Below are 20,341 nucleotides of genomic sequence, written 5' to 3' on the forward strand. Positions count from 1 at the left end.
TTACTCATTTTGACAATGTACTTCCGTTATGTATTTCAAAAATATGTCACAGATTCTTAGATCTGAAGTACATGAACAGAATACTAACACTTTTTAAAAATCCGAAGTCAAGAGTTTGAGTTATACAGTATAGTCAAGAAAAATAATTTAAAATGAATGTTGCAAAACCTTCCTTTTAGTCTCGATGTAAATAGCACTTTCCTGCATATTTTTGTGTTTGTTTATAGGCAATGGGGTGTTTGATTTTCATGGTTTTTCAAGCTCATCTATCATTTTATCATAGGTGCTTCAAAAGGTACTCCAGGTCATCTCTGAACAGGCAGCAGGAAGTGGCTCATTATTCAACTCCACCTCAGCTTAGACTACTTGACTACTTACAGAAAAGAAAGGAGAGGAAAGGAGCCCAGCAGTATGACCTCAAAATTTCTAAAGCTGGAAATGTAAGTGCTTTAAGACTTAGGTGGGTGAACTTTTAAATATTTATTTCAGATATTAAATACGTTAATACTGCTTTGTTCTTGTTCATCTTTCAGTGTGTAGATATGTGGAAACAGAACCCTTGCTACTTAACTGCACCTCCTGAAGTGGATGTAAGTTCAGATGTTACCAAGATCAATTATTGTTGTATTGTATGAGGAAGGAAATGACTAAGAGTGTCCAGTGTCAAATAATGCTAATTTTTAAAACTGGGAATGACTTTAACATTTGAAATAGCTTTTCCTGTACTGTAACGTATAAATACAAGCTAAAGCACATTGGAATACGTTGCAATTTAAACATGATGGTTTGGATGACATAAACAGTGCAAAGTGACCTTCAGTATTATCCAGCTGTGAGGTAAATGACTACACCTGTTTGGAGTTGTCTGATATAAAAAGTAGAAATGAGATAAATTATTTTAAAATGAGTCACTTAGCTTGGTAGAAATTCCTTACCTTTTTTGACATACTATGACACAATAGGACATGATATTTTTAATAATTTAATATTTTTATATGGAGAAATTCTGATTTGGAACTCTTGTGTTCAGTCTGTGTGTATGTATAAGGGAAAATAATGCAGGAGCATTCTTCTTTCAGGGACTTAGACATTCTTGATTTTTGGCACTGCCAGAATATATTCTGTTAGTGTACAGATGGGACTAGAAGAAGTTTTAGTTTTGGCCCAAATGCAGACTGGGCTTAATAGAGCTGACAGGAGTGTGCATTACGTGTTTGAAATGATGCAGTAAGTTTATACAAACTTTCTATCCCTTCGCTCTTCAACAGCATTGTAGCTGCCATGATCAGAGTTTAGGAATTTTGCTATTGTCAAATCTCTTAACCGTTCCACATTGTGGGCAGTGGTTTAAATCTGTAGTTTTAATCCATGTTTTCCACTTAACGGGGTTTTTTTTAAGTTTAATATAACAAATATGGTAGAACAAGTGTAAATCTCTGAAGGTTCTCCGATTCACTTTTCATAAATGCTGAACACAGAGCGGTGCTCTAAGAAGTGTGAAGTTATCTTTGGCTGTTTCTTGCACTCATTTTCTAAGAATCTGATGTTAGCTACATTTCAAAACAAGCGATGTGCTGTATTACCTCTAAATCTGGCCCCCAAAAAACTGTTCCTGTGTTTCTTTTCTAATATCTCCATTTTGTTTAAGGTGGAAAAATATGCCAAAGTGGAAAAGTCTATCAAGCCTGATGATTCACAACCAACTGTCTGGCCAGCACATGTGAGTAGTTTAAACCTTTGGCCAGTCTTTCCTTTGTCTAGTTAAGATGCCTTTTATTTCAACAAAATCTAAATAATCTGGGAATAGTCTTTGCTTCTCCAGTGTAATCTTCCATGTGTTATATAAATGTGAAAAGGAGATTATTAGAGACTTGTAATTGAATACAATGCATCAGGCACATGATTAGTAAAAGCAGTAATTTGCTTTATTATTCATTGGAATGTAAAGTAAATAAAAATCTGTAAAATTAGTTCATAAATGTTAATCTCAGTTTTCTAATTAGAGCACGATCAAGAAAGCAGTAACTGTTTGCCAAAGACTAATGTAATGGAATAATCAGTTAAACAAGATACTGTAATTTCATCAGGTTTTCCAGAAATACAAGAAAAAGTTGCTTGAATCTCCCAAATGACGTGTGATGTCACTGTAAGACAAAGACAATGTAGTAATTTGCAGGGAGCTGTACTTTGTTCAACCACTTGAGTTCTTCACTCACGTGCTCATATAAATATTGATGGAAAAGCTTTTGTTAAAATGAAAACGGTAAATTTGGAAAGAGATTATGTTGTATTACGTGCCTCTTACAGGAAGCTCTTTTTGCAGTGTGTAAATTGGACTTTAAGATTTAGCACAATTTATGTGATTTGATAAGGAGAAATCATTTAATAATTAGTAATAAATCAAATCACTAGTTCCGTGTAATTTCTGAGGCAAGATACTACTTTATTATCAGCATCTTCCATGATGTCTTTGTAGTTTTATACTAGCCAAAAGTAATACTTTCCCATCTCTGGGATTTTCGTCTTTGACGTTCTACTTGGAACTTTTTTTTTTTGTATGCAATTGTTTCTGCATATGTTTATCCTGCCTTTCCATATCAGACATGATTGGTGTAGGTTTTAGTATATTTCTGTATTTTTAAGAGATGGTAAACGTTTTTCCTCCCACTCCTTTAAAGAATTTCTTCTCAAATCAATTTTTCTTTAGATATAGAGCACCTTTTTATAGTGTGTTACTTATCTCTCTCATTTTCTAGAACCACAGCGTATTTTTCTAGCTGTTTCTTTTACTGCTTGATTAAGATTCATTTGATAATTTTCTTTTGTCTTTTAGGAAGTAAAAGATGATTACGTGTTTGAATGTGAAGTTGGTAATCAGCTTCAAAAAACAAAACTGACTATTTTTCAGTCTCTTGGCAATCCATTGTACTATGGTAAAATTCAGACACTCAAAGGTGATGAGGAAAATGATAACCTGTTAACTCCATCACAGTAAGTTACATATTCGTTTAAATTATGCTATGAACTGATAGATGAGAGAAGACAAATAATACGCGGTCTTTTTTGGTCATGATAAGAAATTTACTATATTTCACTTGAGCTAGAAATCTGATTCAAGGGTTTTATCTGAAAAATCAGAAAATCAATTTCTCCTGCAAATTTTCTACCAAAAAAGATACATTTTTCAAGCAAACATCATAATTGAATGTTCTCTTATAGTAAATCTGCATGTTCTATTGCATTAAAGCTATGCTGAAGAAAATCTCTAATTGTGAAGATAATGGCGGACATAATTTTGATGAGCAAAAATTACACATAATTTTGATCCTTTTGCCAGAATCTACCTGTTCCTGTGAAAACATAAGAAATAATTATATTATCCAGAGAACTTTAGCCTAAATAAATAAATGATGAAGGAAAGCATGAACTGCAAAGGAAGCTTAGTCCTCTCATTTGTGGTTTTGTTTTGAATATGCTGTTGTTGGCTGCAGTTCTACAAAGATTCTCTATTCTTAGCTCTGTTCTTTATTGTGCACAGTGCCAGATTCTTTTTATGGATGAACCTGTGCAGCAGAGCAGACCCTATGCATTTCAGCAAGTCAGACAGCAGTTAGCTTGAAGAAACTTTAGTCTGTTTACCAGTGCTATTTTTATTGTTGTCTAATATATAATTCTTATCTATTACTTTTTAATTAAAATCTTAATGTTTTCATACTTGGGATGTTTTATCCCTGGACTTCTTGACCTATTTAGTGTTTGTTTCCATACCTACTTCTGATCTTCCCAAAACAGCAATGCTGGCTTATAGTCATGTAATAAGGCTGAGAATTGAAAGGAGTGTAAAGGAGTTAGATGCTCAGTTTTTCTTGAAAATCACTGCTCTAGTCTATAACTTTGAAGATACTGCCAGTTGAAGTTCATCAGCATTTGGATTCTTACTCGTTTGAAAATCCTAGCTTGGGAAGTGAAAGATGCGTAAGACATTTTCATCATTTTATTGTAAAATAAAAAATGTTTTTGACCTAGCGAAACAGAGAAAAGATCTGTGTTTTTTTTTTTTTTCCTAAAAAAAAGCTCTAACAAGTTCCTATATCAAATCTGAAGTAATAAGATAGTTTGCAAACCATAAGCATTAAGCAAAAGAAAAATGCTTAATTGGGAGTTTTGGAAAATTGTAAGGAATTTGGACAAGTCAAATCAAATAATGGAAACTAAAAGCTTAGTTAAAATTTTACAGCTAGAGCTGTTCTTGACATACCCACAACACACTTATGTTTTTTTCTGTTTGAGCAGATTGATACATTGGTTTATATATACATTTGCTCTACTGCTTTTCACAGTAGAGATTCTATAGCAAATACTTGCTTCCTTTTTTTGGAAATACAGAATAGAAAACTCTCATAATGCCTTTTGCTTTGTAGAGAATACACTCTTAAGGGGACCGTATTAGAATGGAAACAGAACTTCATCATCCTTAATGTAACCTTAGTATGGTATATTGTATACATAATTATGAAGCCAAGTTTGTAATTCAAGTACTAAATAATATGGATGATATGGTATCTCATGTCACTGGGCAGGTCCCAAATGAGAGCAGCATTCCATTCTTTCAAAGCCTTGTGAAACCTATAGAAACATATTCTTTAGTCCAGTTCATGAGTGAAAATGTATTATACGTTTTACATTTCAGGTTCCTTATTGGTTCCAAGACTGATGCTGAAAGGTAAATTGATACAGTATGTGTGTGCAGTTGGCTTGGTGCCAGAGGATGAATTGAGTGCTTATAGCCATTATGACTCTTAATACTGTGGTTGTGAAAGCAGCTGCAAAGCAGACAGGGAAAACATGGGAAGTGAATCATCATAACAGGAAAAAGCATATAGTGTACTGTTTGTACATTTAACATTTGTAGAAACAATAGAGAAAAGGAAATAACTGAATATAGCTTGATCTATTACCTGAATTCCAATGTTGTTACACAGTGATTTGCACAGTTATTGTTAACTATGCAGGTAATGGTAAAATGCTGAGAGCACTTAACAGAGATACTTCACCTTGAGAATTCATATGGTGAATTGGCAATCATGAAAGTTGTTAATTTGAACTTTAAGTATAATATAAGACTTCAACAATTTATTTTTGCATGCTATTCATTATTTGATTCAGCTTTCTTAAGGGAAGTAATCTTTCATTTTTGAAGCAAGTAACAAAATAGTTTTCCAGTATATTTTGGTTGTAAAATGATTAGGAATATCAGTTCTGGCCTCAGATAACTGAGGCAGCAAAATAAGTGTTTCTTCAAATGTTTTTCAGTACAGATCCCATTAGATACCTGTGTGTTTTGTGCATATGAGCACAGAACCTTTAAAAAGCAGCTTCTCTCAAAGCTGTTCATGTTTTCGTGCCTTCACAGGAAATCTTGAGGTGGTATACATACCATAACCCTCCTCCATTCTCTTCTTACATGCCTGACAGAAAGATGAATCCTTCATATGATGGAAATTCAGTGTTTTTTGATTTAATAGATAACTTTGAAGAAACTCTTTGTTTATATTTTCTCCTGCTTCCTTTGTGCTGATACAAACTTTTATGTGTTTTGCTGCAAGCTGCACTGGGGGACTGGTTGGCCAAAAACTGAACAGTAATACAGGGGTATAGTTTTAACTGGGATTGATTTCCTGATCATGGTTGCCACTCTGTTGTGCAAATCCTCCTATGAGAATAAGCAGCTGGGTTTCAGGGACTGGCTGGGGCAGAAGAAACAGTGAGAGAAGGATGGATGGACCACCTTTTCGAGTATGCAATATTTTCTTACTCTGGTTCCACTGTCATTTTAAGCTGGTCTAAATCCTAGCTGCTGAAGAAAGGACGCTCTCCTCTTTCCTGTGCCATGAATCTTGAGTACCTTCCTTATGCCAGCATAAGTAGTCATGTAACAGCATATTGCATCAGTGCTATACCGAATTAAAATTGAATTCATTACACTTAGGTGTAAGCTAATGCAATTATCTCATCATATCTCCCTACTTTGTAGCGTATTCTGCTCACATTTGTGAAACAGTATTCTCTCAATTTAGTTTTCTCAACTTAGTTGTGAGATGTAATATTTGATTTTGTGGAACGGTATTTCAAAATTGTTTGTCTGATGTTATTGACACTTTATATTCCTTGGTGCATCACTGCTAGCTAGTCTCCTAGAAGGAGGTTTGGCTGTGCTGGTACTCAGAGAAGAAAGAGCAGTTACTTTCCCTGCGATTCTTTGCAATACACTCAATATGGACTTCTCAATCCATCCCTTGCTTTTGAAGTCCTCATCTAACTTCAGCTTCAAATTGAAGGAGGCTTGACCATTCTGTACAGAACATAAATAAGCACAGGACACACGTAAACCCAGTGAGCACGGCCTTGTAAAAGATCCTGGATTCATGTGAAGGAAGTGGATTCACCACTGACTAACATCCCAAAGAACTGCAATTGCTTTGGGGAAGGGAGCTATTCTGTCTTCTCTAGTCTATTTCTTCAAAAACAGTGTGTCTTGACCTTAGATAAAGCAGCTTGTTGCCTGATTCAGCTTCGCTGCAGGGAACTACTTTATCTAAATGTTGGTAAGGCACATTAGGAAAAAAGTAATAAAAAGTAAATGGAACAAATCTAAGCTAGAAAAGAAAGAACAGGAACACAGAGCAGAGACTTTTTATTAGAGGTTCAAATTTGTTAATCTTTTTAAATCTTTTTATGTCCTTATGTTTATTTCAGAGTGGTGAACCAGTACCAAGAGTTAGTACAAAACGAAGCTAAATGTCCTGTGAAAATGTTTCATAATTCAGGTGGATCAGTCAATCTTAGCCATCTTTCTCCAGGGAAGGAAATGGAAGTGAGTTTATTGAGCCCTACATTTCTTATATTTGCACTTGATTTTTGAACTATTGAACTATTAGAAAATTAGCTATATACTTTGCTAGCTATATTTAAAAGTAAAATAACCTAAAAATTTCTTCTGAAGGAGTTTTTAAACACAGTATTGTTACAATCAGTCATTCAGGATAAGTATGTTGTAAAGAGGTTGGAGGAAGGTACTTTTGTTTTCCTTGATCACAGGTTCTGTTGTAGACCGTGTACCCTATTTTCAGATATCTTTCACAGAGCAGCATAGGAAAATACAGCTGTGCACTTTTCCAGTACAGGCCAGTAAACATAGAATCAAATGTAGCAGCTGAACTTTTTCTTTTACAAAAAAAAGAAAAAAGCATTTTTACCTGAATATGGAGAGACAAACTTTCGGGAAAAAAAAAGGAAAAATCTTTAAGGCACCTGTGCTTGTATGTACACACAGAGTAGAGATTGCTGCATTGCCAGATTCTCATGCCTGTTGATGTTGCCCTGTATTTATTGACTTTTGCTGGCTTTCTTGGTCAGATTCAGTACCCCAGTGGTAAGCTCTATTTACCAACTAGAAAATGAATTTCAGTAAATTGGGACTATTCACTTTGCTGAGTCTCTGTTTCACTTTGCTGCATCTCTCCCTTGGATACCTACTTCTAACCTAGAATAACCTTTCTTTGAAAGAGAGTTCTTTGTGTTAGCCGGAAAAGTAAGCAAAGGCCAGTAGTTGCAGAAAGGAATTCATATGTATGCATGTGTACGTATGTGTATATATATATGTGTGTGTGTGTGTGTGTGTATATATATATATATATATATATATATATATATATATATATATTAAAAAAATCATAGAAAAAATTGGGTTGGAAGGGTATTTCTGGAAGTCATCTTGTCCAGCTGTCTAAACCTCCACTAAAAGCAAGACCAAAGTTACTCAGGTTACCTTATTAACAATGTAGCCTGCTTTTGAATGGTACATTAGTCATTGTTTTCAGAATTAAGGAGGTTTTTTGTATCGTAAAGGAGAAAGGCAATCCTGAGGAGTTTCTTCAAAAGATTTGTTTTTGTAAGAAAACAATTAGAAGCATGTAAATGAAGGATAGTGAGTCTCTTTTATTACTGAGAATCAGTGGAGGCTGAAGTGTCCAGGAAGGTTGTTTCAGTGCAATTGTGGATTCTCAGATTTGTTAGCCTATGTGCATCTAAGTTAGGCTCAAGCACTGAAGTATTCCGTTCACTGTATTGGGAGCCTCATTTTCTAGTTTCAATATCTAACACTAGTTAGCAGACTACATGTTTGTTTAGACAGCTGTTTTCATTTATGGGATACATGGCTTTATATGTAAAAATATATAGGTTATAATTGTAGATGTATTTTCACTGTTTTCTTTTGAGTGCCATCTATTGGAAGTATGGATTTAGGTCCATTATGAGTGACCAAGAAAAGCAGATTTGAATAGCTGAAGTTAATTCCTGCTTGAACAACCTGATAGGTAGTTTATAAGAACAAACAAAAAGCAGAACATCTTTCTTCTAGGTGCCAAGAAAGACTTCAGAAAGATGGAGAAAAATAAAACTCCTTAATTTTTTTTCAGCTCTGCTTAAATTTTAGCAGCACTTTGGAGTTTCTCCTTGATAGTAAGCATTCTATCTGCAAAGAGTCAGTCATAGAGTTATGGTTTAAAAAAAATTTCCGTAATGTTTCAAAGGCATTCTGTCATGGTTTTGAGAATTATAGTACAAGTTAATTGGATTGTTACACTTTCCTGTCAAATATATGGAAGCTCACATCATTGCTAAGGTAGTGCTAATTTCTCTTTCCTCCTAGCAGCCAGAAGGTATATCAGGCTCTGTTCAGTCTTCAGTATTGGGGAAAGGTGTAAAACACCGACCTCCTCCTATCAAATTACCTTCAAGTTCAGGAAGTAGCTCTTCAGGTAATTATTTACTGACTTTAGTGTCTCCTTTCCATGTGTTCTGACTATTTTAAAGTGACATACTATTACTTTAGTAAAATCTTAATGAAAAAACCATTATCTGATGTGTGAAAAGAGCTTTCCAAAGCATCATTTTGTTGATTTCCAATTACATTGTTCAGTAATTTGTGTAGTAACAGGTTAACACGAACTCACAAAGCCATAATGTATTTTAATTATGTTTTTTCAGGTAATATTTTTAGTCCACAGCAGTCAAGTGCCCACCTAAAATCCCCAACTCCTCCTCCTCCTCCTAAGCCTCCTGGTCTTTCTCGGAAACAATCTATGGATCTTAATCAAGTTAGCATGCTTTCTCCAGCTGCCATGTCTCCTGCGAGCTCTTCACAAAGTGAGTCACGACCTAAATTCTCCATTAAATCTTAGGCTTTTGCATAAATGCCTCTTGAGATAAACTTCTTAACCTGTGGAATGATGAAATTTAAATGTACAGTGTACCCTAAATTGTATAAGTTGTGCAGCTTCAGGCAGGTCTCTTGTTCACTGTATGTATTTTATGTTTATTGTAATTGTGTTTGTTTTTTCTGTATATATGTATGCACCCTTTGTGTATACGTTTAAATATATTTTATGCAATTACTATGATCTCCTCTTTTATGAAAGGGTGGTAGATGATGTGACAACATACAATTCCAAAGTGTAGATTTTTCCTCCAGTGTAAAAACAGTATGTTAGATCAGTTTGCCTTTACATAATTTAAGCATCTGTTTTTTTAAAGAATGTTATAGGAGCTGGTGCAGTTGTATCTCTATGTATGTATATAATCTGATCAGTCCCAAGTTGGTGATACAATAAACTATAAGATGATTTTTTAAAACACTCCTACACTGTTTTACAAATCATTGCTGATTGCAAGTGTGGTGGTGATGCTGATGATGATAGCACCATATTCTCAGGTGTTAAAATGTAAATTTCCGTAACAAGTGACATCCTAGTTTAATTTTTTTCATTAACACTGATAGGAATATTGTAATCAGAGATACAGATCATAAACAGTTTTTAAATGTGTGTGTCTTGAGACATTTTGTGAACAGATTTGTAAAAAGAGAAATCGCAGCTGCAGTTTTTCAGGTTTTTTATGAATAATTGTATTCTGAACATTCCAGTATCCTGCACAGTATTATTATGTGGTTTTTGCATTAAATAATTTGAAATCTGGATAGCTCAAAAGGTGTAATTTTTCTGCCTTCTTGTTTTGCACAAAGAAAAACAGAAAACTTAAAGTTTTCTTCTAACAGATTTACTTACTTTTTTATGTTACTGCTATGGATTGTGTAAATCTAATGCACACAGTTGTTACTGTAAGTAAGGCTCTGGTCACAACATCTGGACATTCACATTTCTTTCCTTTCTTTCTGCAGGACATGAAAGCTAAAAAAAGAAAACACCTCAAGAGCTTTTGTTTTTTATTTTTTCTTCTATTGATAAACTGTGCTTACTGCATCCACAACAAATATAGCTATACATACTACATTTAAGCAGAAGGAATTACACAGTAACTTTTAAAGATGCAGTATTATCCTCTGTTAAAAAAAAAATTGTTCTCTTTATTTGATCAAAATTTGGCAAATGGGAGTTTAGCTATCTAATCAAATTTAGGTTGAGCCCACAATTACTGAAATAGTATCTGTTCTTTGTTCAATCTGTTGTTTTCCATGATATGTTTTTTAACATGATGCTATTGTGCAGGCAGTGCATATACAGTATATGTTTAACATTTTAGGACAAAAATATTAATTAGGTTAAAATGGTCACTAAGAAAAATTGTTTTATTTTGACTTAAATATTTCTGAATAGAGTTATGACTTAATGTGACAGAAATTTTGGAGGGATGATACAAATTTGTGTTCGGTTTAAAGAATTAAGCATGGAGAATGGGGTTTGTGTGTGATATACTGCATCCTTAACAATGAGTGCGTGCTGCAACACTCGTGTAGAAATTAACACTTGCAGTTTAAAGAATGGAACAAATTGTCAGTGCTAAATAAGATTCCATTAACCTTATTATACAAAAAGGACTGGCCTTTTATAACAAACTAGCACTTTTTATTTTTCTCAATGAGCAGGGTCTGGAACTCCTAAACCATCTACTCCTACTCCAACCAACACCCCTTCATCGACCCCACACCCTCCTGATGCTCAGAGCTCAACTCCTATTACCCCTTCTGCCACCCCTACTCCCCAAGATTCAGGCTTCACCCCTCAGCCCACTTTGTTAACCCCGTTTGCTCAGCAGCAAATGTCTCTGAGCCAGGCATTGCCTGTAATGACCATTCCTCTTTCCACCATGGTAACATCCATTACTACAGGAACAACCTCCACCCAGGTCATGGCAAACCCTGCAGGACTTAACTTCATCAATGTAGTGGGCTCTGTGTGGTAAGTTCTTTGTTACGATGGTTTCTTAATTTATCTTGGGGGGGTGGGGGTGGAGGGGTGTTTCTGTTGCTTGGTTTTTTTTTTTTTTAATACAGAATTGTGCAGCATACATTAAGGTAGATATTTTTCAGGATCTGCAATACAGAAAGGTCATTCACCCTGTAATTATGAAGTGAAGAACAATTAGAAACTACTTGTATTACTTAAATTTAAGGTGTCTACTATCAGAATGTTGAAAAAAGTATATAAAGAAACTTTTACTTTGAGTTTTTAAGGTGAAGACGGTTTCATTTCATAAGGTTTACCTTAGAACTTAAGTATTTTTGAGGTTTTGCTCTTTTATGAGTTTGAAATTTTTTTCTTAATCATAAGAGAGGAGATGAGATACCGTATGCAGGCTGTTCTAAATGAAAAATGGAAGGGAATTTAATATTAAGTCCCTGTGAATCAAAATACTGTGTAAAATATTTATAGGAAATCAGCACATCTGATTTCTAACGGTTGCTTAAACATTGAGGTTAAACTTATTTTGATCCTTAAAACTTTTTAAGGTGGTTTAAAAAAAAAGTGCTGCTGTTGAAAGTAGATTATATAAGAGGGCTGCTTTGAGACTAAACAAAATTTCATAGTCAATGTAAGATGGTTGGTGCAAGTCATATGGTGTGCTTCAATGCAAGTGTATTATACTTGCATTACTCATTTAAGATGTTCAGTAGTTGATCACTGTTGATTATTAAGCAGACTTTTTTGATGGTGCAAAAGGAAAATATGAACCTGTTATTCTGCTTTCTGTTACAATAGTACAATGGTTTTGAAGAGTGATCTCCAAGCTTTCTAATATTTCTAGAATAAAAGAACTACTTTTGTTTTATTTTCCATAGGTTATACTAAAGCAAAAAATTGTATATGTAGAGAAAATAGATCTACATATTTGTTACACCCCAGGAATAACAGTTTTTTAAGCTGCCTTGAAGCTTTATCCACAATTCCATTTAGAGTAAACAGCTGAGTTTACTTGTCATGAGATAGAAAAAGTTTAGTTATTCAGGTTTACTTGTACCTCTTGGGTTTGATGTGTTGTCTTTCCTCTTCTACAGTGGAGCACAGACATTGATGAGCGGTTCAAACCCTATGTTGGGGTGCAACACTGGTGCCATAGCCCCTGCAGGTATAAATCTGAGTGGCATTTTACCATCAGGAGGTCTGGTACCAAGTGCGCTGCCCGCTGCAATGCAGTCCACCTCTCAAGCAGGTCAGTGTGAATAAATAAAAAAGCCATCCTTCATATAGGGACAGCGTGAGAACATTCTGTGAGAACAATGGACAAAAGGGGCCGTTGTGTGAACAGAGTGTATATATGATGACCTGAGCTTAGGAACAGCATAAATATTTTTGACTCCTGAGTTTAGGCTATGGTTGAAATTGTTTGAGATTGTGATTTTGAGGAGCTAGGCTGGGGAAACATACTCTACATCTGGACTATATGTTTGGAACACCCAGCAGGAATTTTGAGTTAAACTGCGTTTCAAATTCAGATGCAACTTTAATAACAATGATTGCCAGAAAAAAAGGCATGACAATTTAGAAAGAGGCTTCACTCTTCAAATGCCTGTGGTGTTTTATTCTATCCCTGATACTGCTTTATTCTAGTAAAACAATTAATTAGTCCCTTACTGCTTTCAAGTATGACTGTACAAATCTATGTGCCTGAGTATTCATTAAAGGAGCATTTAAATTCTATTGAGTTTTTTTGAGAATATAATAAAGACAAAAACCCTAATGTATGATTATGGAGTCAGAAGGATAGAAGAGACTTTGATGGCTATCCCTTACACTGAAACATGACCAATGTTTATCTAATCTGTCTTTAAATACCTTCACTGAAGAAGATTCCAGTCTCCCTCAATAGCTGTTTGGAGTATTTCACTATCTGTACAAGGTGTTTCCTTCTAATTACAATGCATCTCCTTAACTGTGAATTGAGTTATTTCTTTTATCCTGTTCCTTGCAGACATGAGAAACAGTTGATCATTTCTCTTTACTTTCTAAATATCAGAAACATGCTGTCATGTCCCCCATTTGTCTTCTCTTTCTGATAGGTCGTATTTTTCAAACCTTTCATAATCCTGTCACTCTCTTCTAGACTGTCCAATTTGCTTACATCCTTCTTAAAATGTGATACCCAAAACTGGATACAAGCCTGAGCTTGGCTGATTTACCACTGTGGAGCACAGCAGAATAACTGCATCTCATCTCTTTCACAACATTCCTGTTAACATTTCCCCAAATGAGGTCTGCCTATTTTTATTTGTATTTTTTGCAACAGCAATTACATTAACGTAAGAATGGCTATACTGGGTTAGGCCGAAAATCCATCCAGCTTATATTCTGTCTCTGACAGTGGCCATTAGACAATACGTAGGGGAGAGTGTAAGACCAGGCGAGTATAGACTTATGCATACCTTGGTGTACAACCCCCACCTCTTCTGGCAGTCTGCAGCTTTGAGAAGGTCTCAGCTAAAGACTATCCATGTGGATCTTTGTGTTTAATGTCCCTTGCTAGATTTTTATTCTGTGGATTTATCTATATTAATTTACTGCTTTTTGAACCCATTTATATTTTTGGCATCTGCAGCATCTTGTAACAATGAGTTTTATAAATGTGCACTATATGTGAAGAGGTTGTGTGTTCTATAGTGTGATATTGATGTTTCAAATACATTTGTGATTTACTGTAATTTTTCACATCCTTTATTGCTGTATAGATGCAAGGCTGGTTACTCACCATGTTGTATTTGTTCATTTGTCTTTTTTGAATTTAGTATCACTGATTTTGGACCTTTTCTCCAATTTATTAGTATCATTTTTAGTTCTAACCTGTCCTTACAAGCACTATTAAATTTTAACAGTTTTGGTGTCATTCACAGATTTTACGAACACTGTTGTCCACGTAACAAATGGAAGTGATTTGAACTAGGTCTGAGGCAGACCTCTGGGGGATTGTTTGACAATTACTGTTTTATTGAAGCATTTTAATCAAGCTCGTAGCTCACTACATACAAACCAGTTTTGGAGGGGCTTTTTGTTGTTGCTTTTTGTTTGTTTTTTTTATAGCTTTGAAGAATGCCATGTGTAATAATGCAAAAGCTCTACGGAAGACAGAAATGCCTTCCAGAAGCTTTTGGAGGGGGGACAGTGGTTAAGTTTTGGGTGTTCTTATTTTGTTTAGCTTTTTAATGATTGGTGTCACTTGCCACGTTAAAATTTTCTCTCTAGAGAAACTATAAGAACCTGCTACGTCAATGAGTCCTCAGATGCTTCTGGATTTACTGTACAAACAGTAAAAAATTAAAGCCAGGAGAAGAATCACTGAAGAGTAACTGCTGTAATAGTCTCCACATTCATCTTTGTCGTAAATGCAGCAACAGGTTATAGGGTTTACAGTGTACCATGTTTAGTAGTGATACAGTTTTCTTTCTGTTTAGCCAGCAAGTTTGAATCTGGGTATATATGCACTTTTCGACTAGGGAAAATGCAGCATTGTGTTTCAGTGTAAAGTTTCAGCTTGCCAGTTTCCACCTTCCAAATGTTTAGAAATAATCCTAGTGGAAGGATATATTTAATTCAATACGCATATAGTTAAGTAATGACTTTTTACTAATAAAAAGATGTTTTCTTTAACAGGCAGCCCTTTTGGTTTGAAAAATGCATCAAATCTTCGGCCCTTAAATCTTCTGCAGGTAATTGATATCCTTGGACACACTAACAATGATAACTTTTTGTATTGCTTTGGAAACATGTTTAGTGCTTTTTACACATTGGCCCCCATGGCTCTTTGAAGACAGTTGTTCAGAAACAAGCCATTTATTGTACATTCTTGATTACTAATTAAAACACTTAAAGCAAGAGAAAAAGCTGGTTCCATAGAGATTGCAAATGGAAATGACATTCTCAGCTCACTACAAAGCAGCTATTTCTCAGTAACAATATAAAAATGCTGACATTTGAATTCAAGAGATTAATCTTAAAATACCATCTTGCATTTTCAGCATTTGCCTAGGTTTTCAGTGCAAATAATTTTTTAAACTGAAATTATGCCTATTTGAAAAGTATAAAATGGTACAGTAGAATCACTCATGGTTACATGTATAGGCCTAAAAGCTGAGCTGAGTATGCACCAGTAGGTGCAGTAATTGCTTTAAAAGAGCTTCTGGTAATGGAAGTAGAAGTCTGTGTAAGATAGAGAGTTTAGAGGCTTTATAAACATTTTCTTTAATTTAAACATGCACACACACAAACATGCACAAAGGACACTAATTATGTCTGAGCGCCATGTAAAAGCATAACAGGGAATGTTAATGGAACTGGATTTAGTTCCTGGATCTTGAAGTCATCTGCAAGTTACAGCTGCAGAGGTGCAGCTTCCAACTTCCACAAATCCCAAGTTCTACAAATAAGTTTCACAAGCACCATGCTTCCAGAATTTAATACCAGTAAAAGATCAGCCACAACTTTGATACTTCTTCCTCCCACTCCTGTACACGCTCCAGAAGCATGGAATAGGGCTGGCACAGAAGGCAGTTATGCCAGGGTAGAACTCTTCTGTAAAATGAAATGCTTATATTTGTGATTCCAAATCAAAGTGTACCCACTTGGGCTACCTCCGACATCTGTGTAAGTCAGGAGTAATTTAGTTGAAATCAGTGCAATTAACACTGTAAAACTGGAGTGAGACAAATCCAGACTGTTTCATTTTAACATTTCTTGCATCAGACTTTGCAACTTACTGATTGGAAACATCTAAATACAGTGGAATATTCTGAATATGAAATTAGTATACTGTGCTTTTGAAGACTGTCTTTATACATCCAGTGTTGGTGCAATCTCTACAATTTTAATTAAAACGGAATAATAAAAATGTATTTCACTGTAGAAATATCTAGCTACAATTAATGCAGATCTGTTTTCTGAGCATGAGGCTTTCTCACAAACCACAGCAATTGTAAACTGATTCATTTTAAAGGATTTTTTCAAAATCTCCAAGGAGTGCATCATTATCAGTATCATATTCATCCTAAGACAGTGGGCAACTCAGCAGTTTGATTGAACTATGCCTTTTGTTTTTAATCTTCAACAGCTTCCAGGTGGTTCACTTATTTTTAACCCACTCCAGCAACAACAGCAGCAGCAGCTGTCACAGTTTTCTCCACAGCAACAATCTCAACAGCCTACAACCTGTAGTCCTCAGCAACAGGGAGAACAGGTGTGTGCTAACAGCCCTCAGTCTGGGGTGCTTGGATGAAACAGTTTCTCCTATTCTCCCCAATCTCCACAAGTAAATAAGCCTTTGCACAACAGATCTGAAACAGATGTTGGAGGGGAAAATCCTCATCCAAATCCTTCTCAAACTGCAAAGACTGCAGTGGCTTCGTTGCCATGGCTGGAGCTGGGTTCCACTTACCTATTTATGTCCTGTGTAAAACAGCAATAGCAAAAACTGGCTAAGCATTGTCTTGCTCTAACATGAAGAGAGCCAGCCCACTGTATGAGTGGTCTGAATTAGTGTTGTCCTGTTTATCACACCTAGCAGATACTGTACACTTCAGATGAACAGAGAAGAGACACAGAACAGGATTAGTACAGAGTAACTGAAACTTCCTACTCGCATTGTTGGGAGTTGGCTTATGATCCTCACTGCTGTAGTTTAACAGAGTTAAATTCTGCACCCAGGAAAGTATTGGCTTTAAAGCTGTAACCTTCATTTGCTCTACTGCTGCCTGTAATCGGTGTTAAAGGCTATAATCACTGAAGAAGTCTAAACTTTTGATGGAGACTAATCTGTCTGTTTTCAAAATACCAAATTTTGAGTGGTTGGTTCTACCAGTGCCTAAAATCTTACCAGGACTAATGCAGCAACTGGGGAAAACTGTAGCTGCTCTGCTTTTGTGTTCTTTGTAGTTACAAACTCCTTTGTCTCCTGGACATTCAGGACTTCTGTTTTACCAAACAGTCTCCACTGGATACACGAATGTTTGTCTTAATTTTACTTGAGCTACTGCAGACTGTTCATAAATAGGATGACTCTGAATAAAAGAGTATCAGTCTAATATTTTATATGCCTTCTTTTATGTAAGTTGGTGTCTTAAAATGTTTCCATGGTGTACAGTCTCCTGTGTCACAGGCCTTGTTCTGGAATGTGTGACAGTTTAATGAGAGACTTCTAGATTTATTCTCAGAATCCAAATGTCAGTTACTAGCGGAATTATTTAAAAAAAAAAACATCGTGCAAGCTGGTGCTCTTAGGATTTCTTTTCTAGACATTGAATTAAAGACATTCACAAAGGCTGACTTGAGCCTAGTTTTCTATAACAAAGTTCTTCTGGAAGAAATCAGTCTCAGCACTGGCTAACTTGTCCCTAAGGAACTTCTCTCTCACAAGTTACAAAGTAGGACTAGGGTCATTCGGCTAAAATCAGCAACTAGAAATACTAGATTCTTTAGCTTTCAGTGAGAACAAGAACTATATTTGTTCAGTGTTGTACTCCAAGAGCTTAGTGGAAAAAAAACTAGCCAAAAAAGTTTCCTTTTCTGCCAACAGAATATAGTCTTACTTTTCTCACACTTAAGGTTTTCTTTTTTTTTTGCAGATGTTGGTTTTATGACTTTGATTTGTAAAAAAAACATTCTTAATACACACTACCATAACATTTCTTTAATGTGCAGTCTTATGGCAAAGTTTACCTAGATCTTAGTGGCATTATTTCATATGGTTATTCTAAAGAAGCACTACAGCAGCTCAAACTTGTTTCCTTTTTCCCCTTATGATTGATAAGCCACACAGCTTGCTTGAATCATATATGTAATACACACTTAAGCACTTTCTTTCCAGATTTTTAAATTAACACATAATACAAGTTCTAAAATAGGCCATAATTTAGCAACCATTGACCCCAATGGGCACCAGATTAGGCTCTAATAATTCAGTTTGTGTGATTAGTGTGAGAGATGCTTTGTTCTGACAGTAAAATTTTAAAAGCAAGGGTTTTTTTCATGAAACTAAGCAAAGTGTGGCACAATCTGAACTTGTGAATATAAATTTCAGACATTTTGATTATGATTAGGATTTTTGCATGTGAGTAGGCTCAGGTTTCAGCTGAAGACTTCAGGGGTGGGGGGTAGGAAATAAAATGTGACATGATTAGAAACATATGAATGGCAGTCTCTGCTGACTGTCCATGGCGAAGCTGACATCTGCCTGGGCCTTCTGCTAGGTAACAGGCATAATACTATCATTTCTACCAGAGCTGTTTTGGGGTTTTCAGCATCTGTATGTTCTACTTCAGTAGTGAGTACATTATTGCCTGTATCTGCACACACTATAAAAAGTAGAATTAAGAGTTTTTAAAAGACACTTCAAAAGTTTGTCTTCATACCGGCTTTATTTATTGATTGGTGCCAAAGTTTGGTAATAAGGATCAAGCTTTTTCATTTTTGCTAGGGGTCTGACCAAGGTCCATCCAATCAAGATCAGACATTATCTGCCCAACAAGCTGCTGTAATTAACCTGACTGGAGTAGGGAATTTTATGCAACCTCAAGCCACAGGTATGTGCCTGCTGAGCCTTCTTTTGTGTATTTGTGTATGTTGGTAAATTCATACTGAAATGAAGTTTGGTCTTAAAGTAATCTTACATTAGCAGAACAATTTACTCTTTATTATCAGCACATAAATTATACAAGAAATAGTTTATTTCAAAGCATGCACTTTTCTGCTTTGTTTGGCAGTTGTTAAGCATAGTGAATTGATTATCTTAAAAGCATAAGTCACACTTAATACAAAAAAAAATACAGAAAACTTCCATGCCAGACTTCATTGGGGAATGTTTCTTAACTGTGTGCTTAACATCCAGTATGAGAGAACTCTCTGTGTCTCTACATGCACTTCATGATCTAATTACCTTCTAACTAACCGCGTATGTATAGCATGTATACTTTATTATGTACTGTTTCCGGTATTACTTTGAAACTAATTCTATTGATCCCCTTTTCTGTTGCTCTCTATTCCTTTGTCTTCCTTTCCTAACCCTGACAAACTCAACCTGACCTCTTTGACCTGCCTGCTTTCCCCTTCTCCTTTCCATAGTGTTGTCTCAGCTTGGCTCTGCCATGAACAGACCTGAGCAAAGCCCTCCTCAGCAGAGACTCCAGCTCTCTTCTGCCTTACAACAGCAACAACAACAAGCCTTGCAGCAGCAGCAGCAACAGATACAAGTAATCCAGCAACTTCGCTCTGACTGCGTTTAAAAAACAAATAAATAAAATTCTCAGCTCCAAAACCAAAAATTCTGCCCCTTAGGTTTTTTTACTAATGTGTTCATGGTCTCTCAACTAATAAAATATTTTGGCAAGCTACCTCTTGAAAGACTTAATCTGTTGTTATCTCAGCTTGGAGCACTGAATTTATTTTTATTCATTTAACCCATCCACCTTCCTGATTTGATAACATTCAAGGAGTGCTTGTGGCACATTAAAAATAAGCTCTGCCAGGTGCCATTGGGATTTCAAAATAATCTAAAACAGCATGAACTGTAAGCACCTGTAAGTTCAAATGTAGCACAGCTCCAGTTAGTACATGGAAAAAGCAGCTCTGGCAAAGCATTCCTTTAGCATACTGTCATTCAGATGCTTTATAAAAATATCTTAGTATTCTACCACACAGTCTCCTTCAGGTGATACATGTAGAAAATACATATATTGAAGAAATACCATGCTAAAAATGTACTGCTTAACCAAATTCACTGAAGTTGCTGAGTTACTGCAGTTACTGCAACAGAGAGAGAGGGCAAAGAAGCAACACTGAGTATACGTATAAAATGTTAAGATATGCCCTCAGCAGGCTTCTGTGCCACTGGTGCTGCTTGACTGTATTTATTGCCCCAGTATGTGGTGCATTCCTTTTTGTTAACCCTGTACTTTCTCTCAGTTTATTTCATTTTTCCCTTCCAAATCATTCTTCCTGAGATGAAAGGTAGCTGTAAAGCTAACTCTTAACAAGCTCTTTTTCCCCTTCCTTTTTCATGGCAG

General features: G+C 35.6%; 1 protein-coding gene across 19 annotated transcripts in view; it reads left to right on the plus strand.

The window, feature by feature from the left end:
- Positions 1-20,341, plus strand: part of SUPT20H (SPT20 homolog, SAGA complex component) — a 38,269-nt gene that overhangs the window by 17,217 nt on the left and 711 nt on the right. For 4 of the 19 annotated variants that reach the window (XM_026098320.2, XM_026098321.2, XM_026098330.2 and 1 more), the window contains 14 exons: positions 284-440; positions 534-590; positions 1,649-1,720; positions 2,834-2,991; positions 4,691-4,723; positions 6,757-6,874; positions 8,714-8,822; positions 9,052-9,210; positions 10,946-11,258; positions 12,356-12,510; positions 14,943-14,998; positions 16,396-16,521; positions 18,757-18,862; positions 19,401-20,322. In XM_026098320.2, coding sequence (XP_025954105.1) covers positions 284-440; positions 534-590; positions 1,649-1,720; positions 2,834-2,991; positions 4,691-4,723; positions 6,757-6,874; positions 8,714-8,822; positions 9,052-9,210; positions 10,946-11,258; positions 12,356-12,510; positions 14,943-14,998; positions 16,396-16,521; positions 18,757-18,862; positions 19,401-19,561 — 1,780 coding nt within the window. In that variant the 3' untranslated portion in view covers positions 19,562-20,322. Of the gene's footprint in view, positions 1-283; positions 441-533; positions 591-1,648; positions 1,721-2,833; positions 2,992-4,690; positions 4,724-6,756; positions 6,875-8,713; positions 8,823-9,051; positions 9,211-10,945; positions 11,259-12,355; positions 12,511-14,942; positions 14,999-16,395; positions 16,522-18,756; positions 18,863-19,400; positions 20,323-20,341 lie in introns of those variants that run through there. The other 15 variants (XM_026098324.2, XM_026098325.2, XM_026098337.2 and 12 more) reach the window with 10 other exon arrangements.

This window comes from Dromaius novaehollandiae, chromosome 1 (genome assembly GCF_036370855.1).
Source record: "Dromaius novaehollandiae isolate bDroNov1 chromosome 1, bDroNov1.hap1, whole genome shotgun sequence".
NCBI lineage: Eukaryota > Metazoa > Chordata > Aves > Casuariiformes > Dromaiidae > Dromaius > Dromaius novaehollandiae.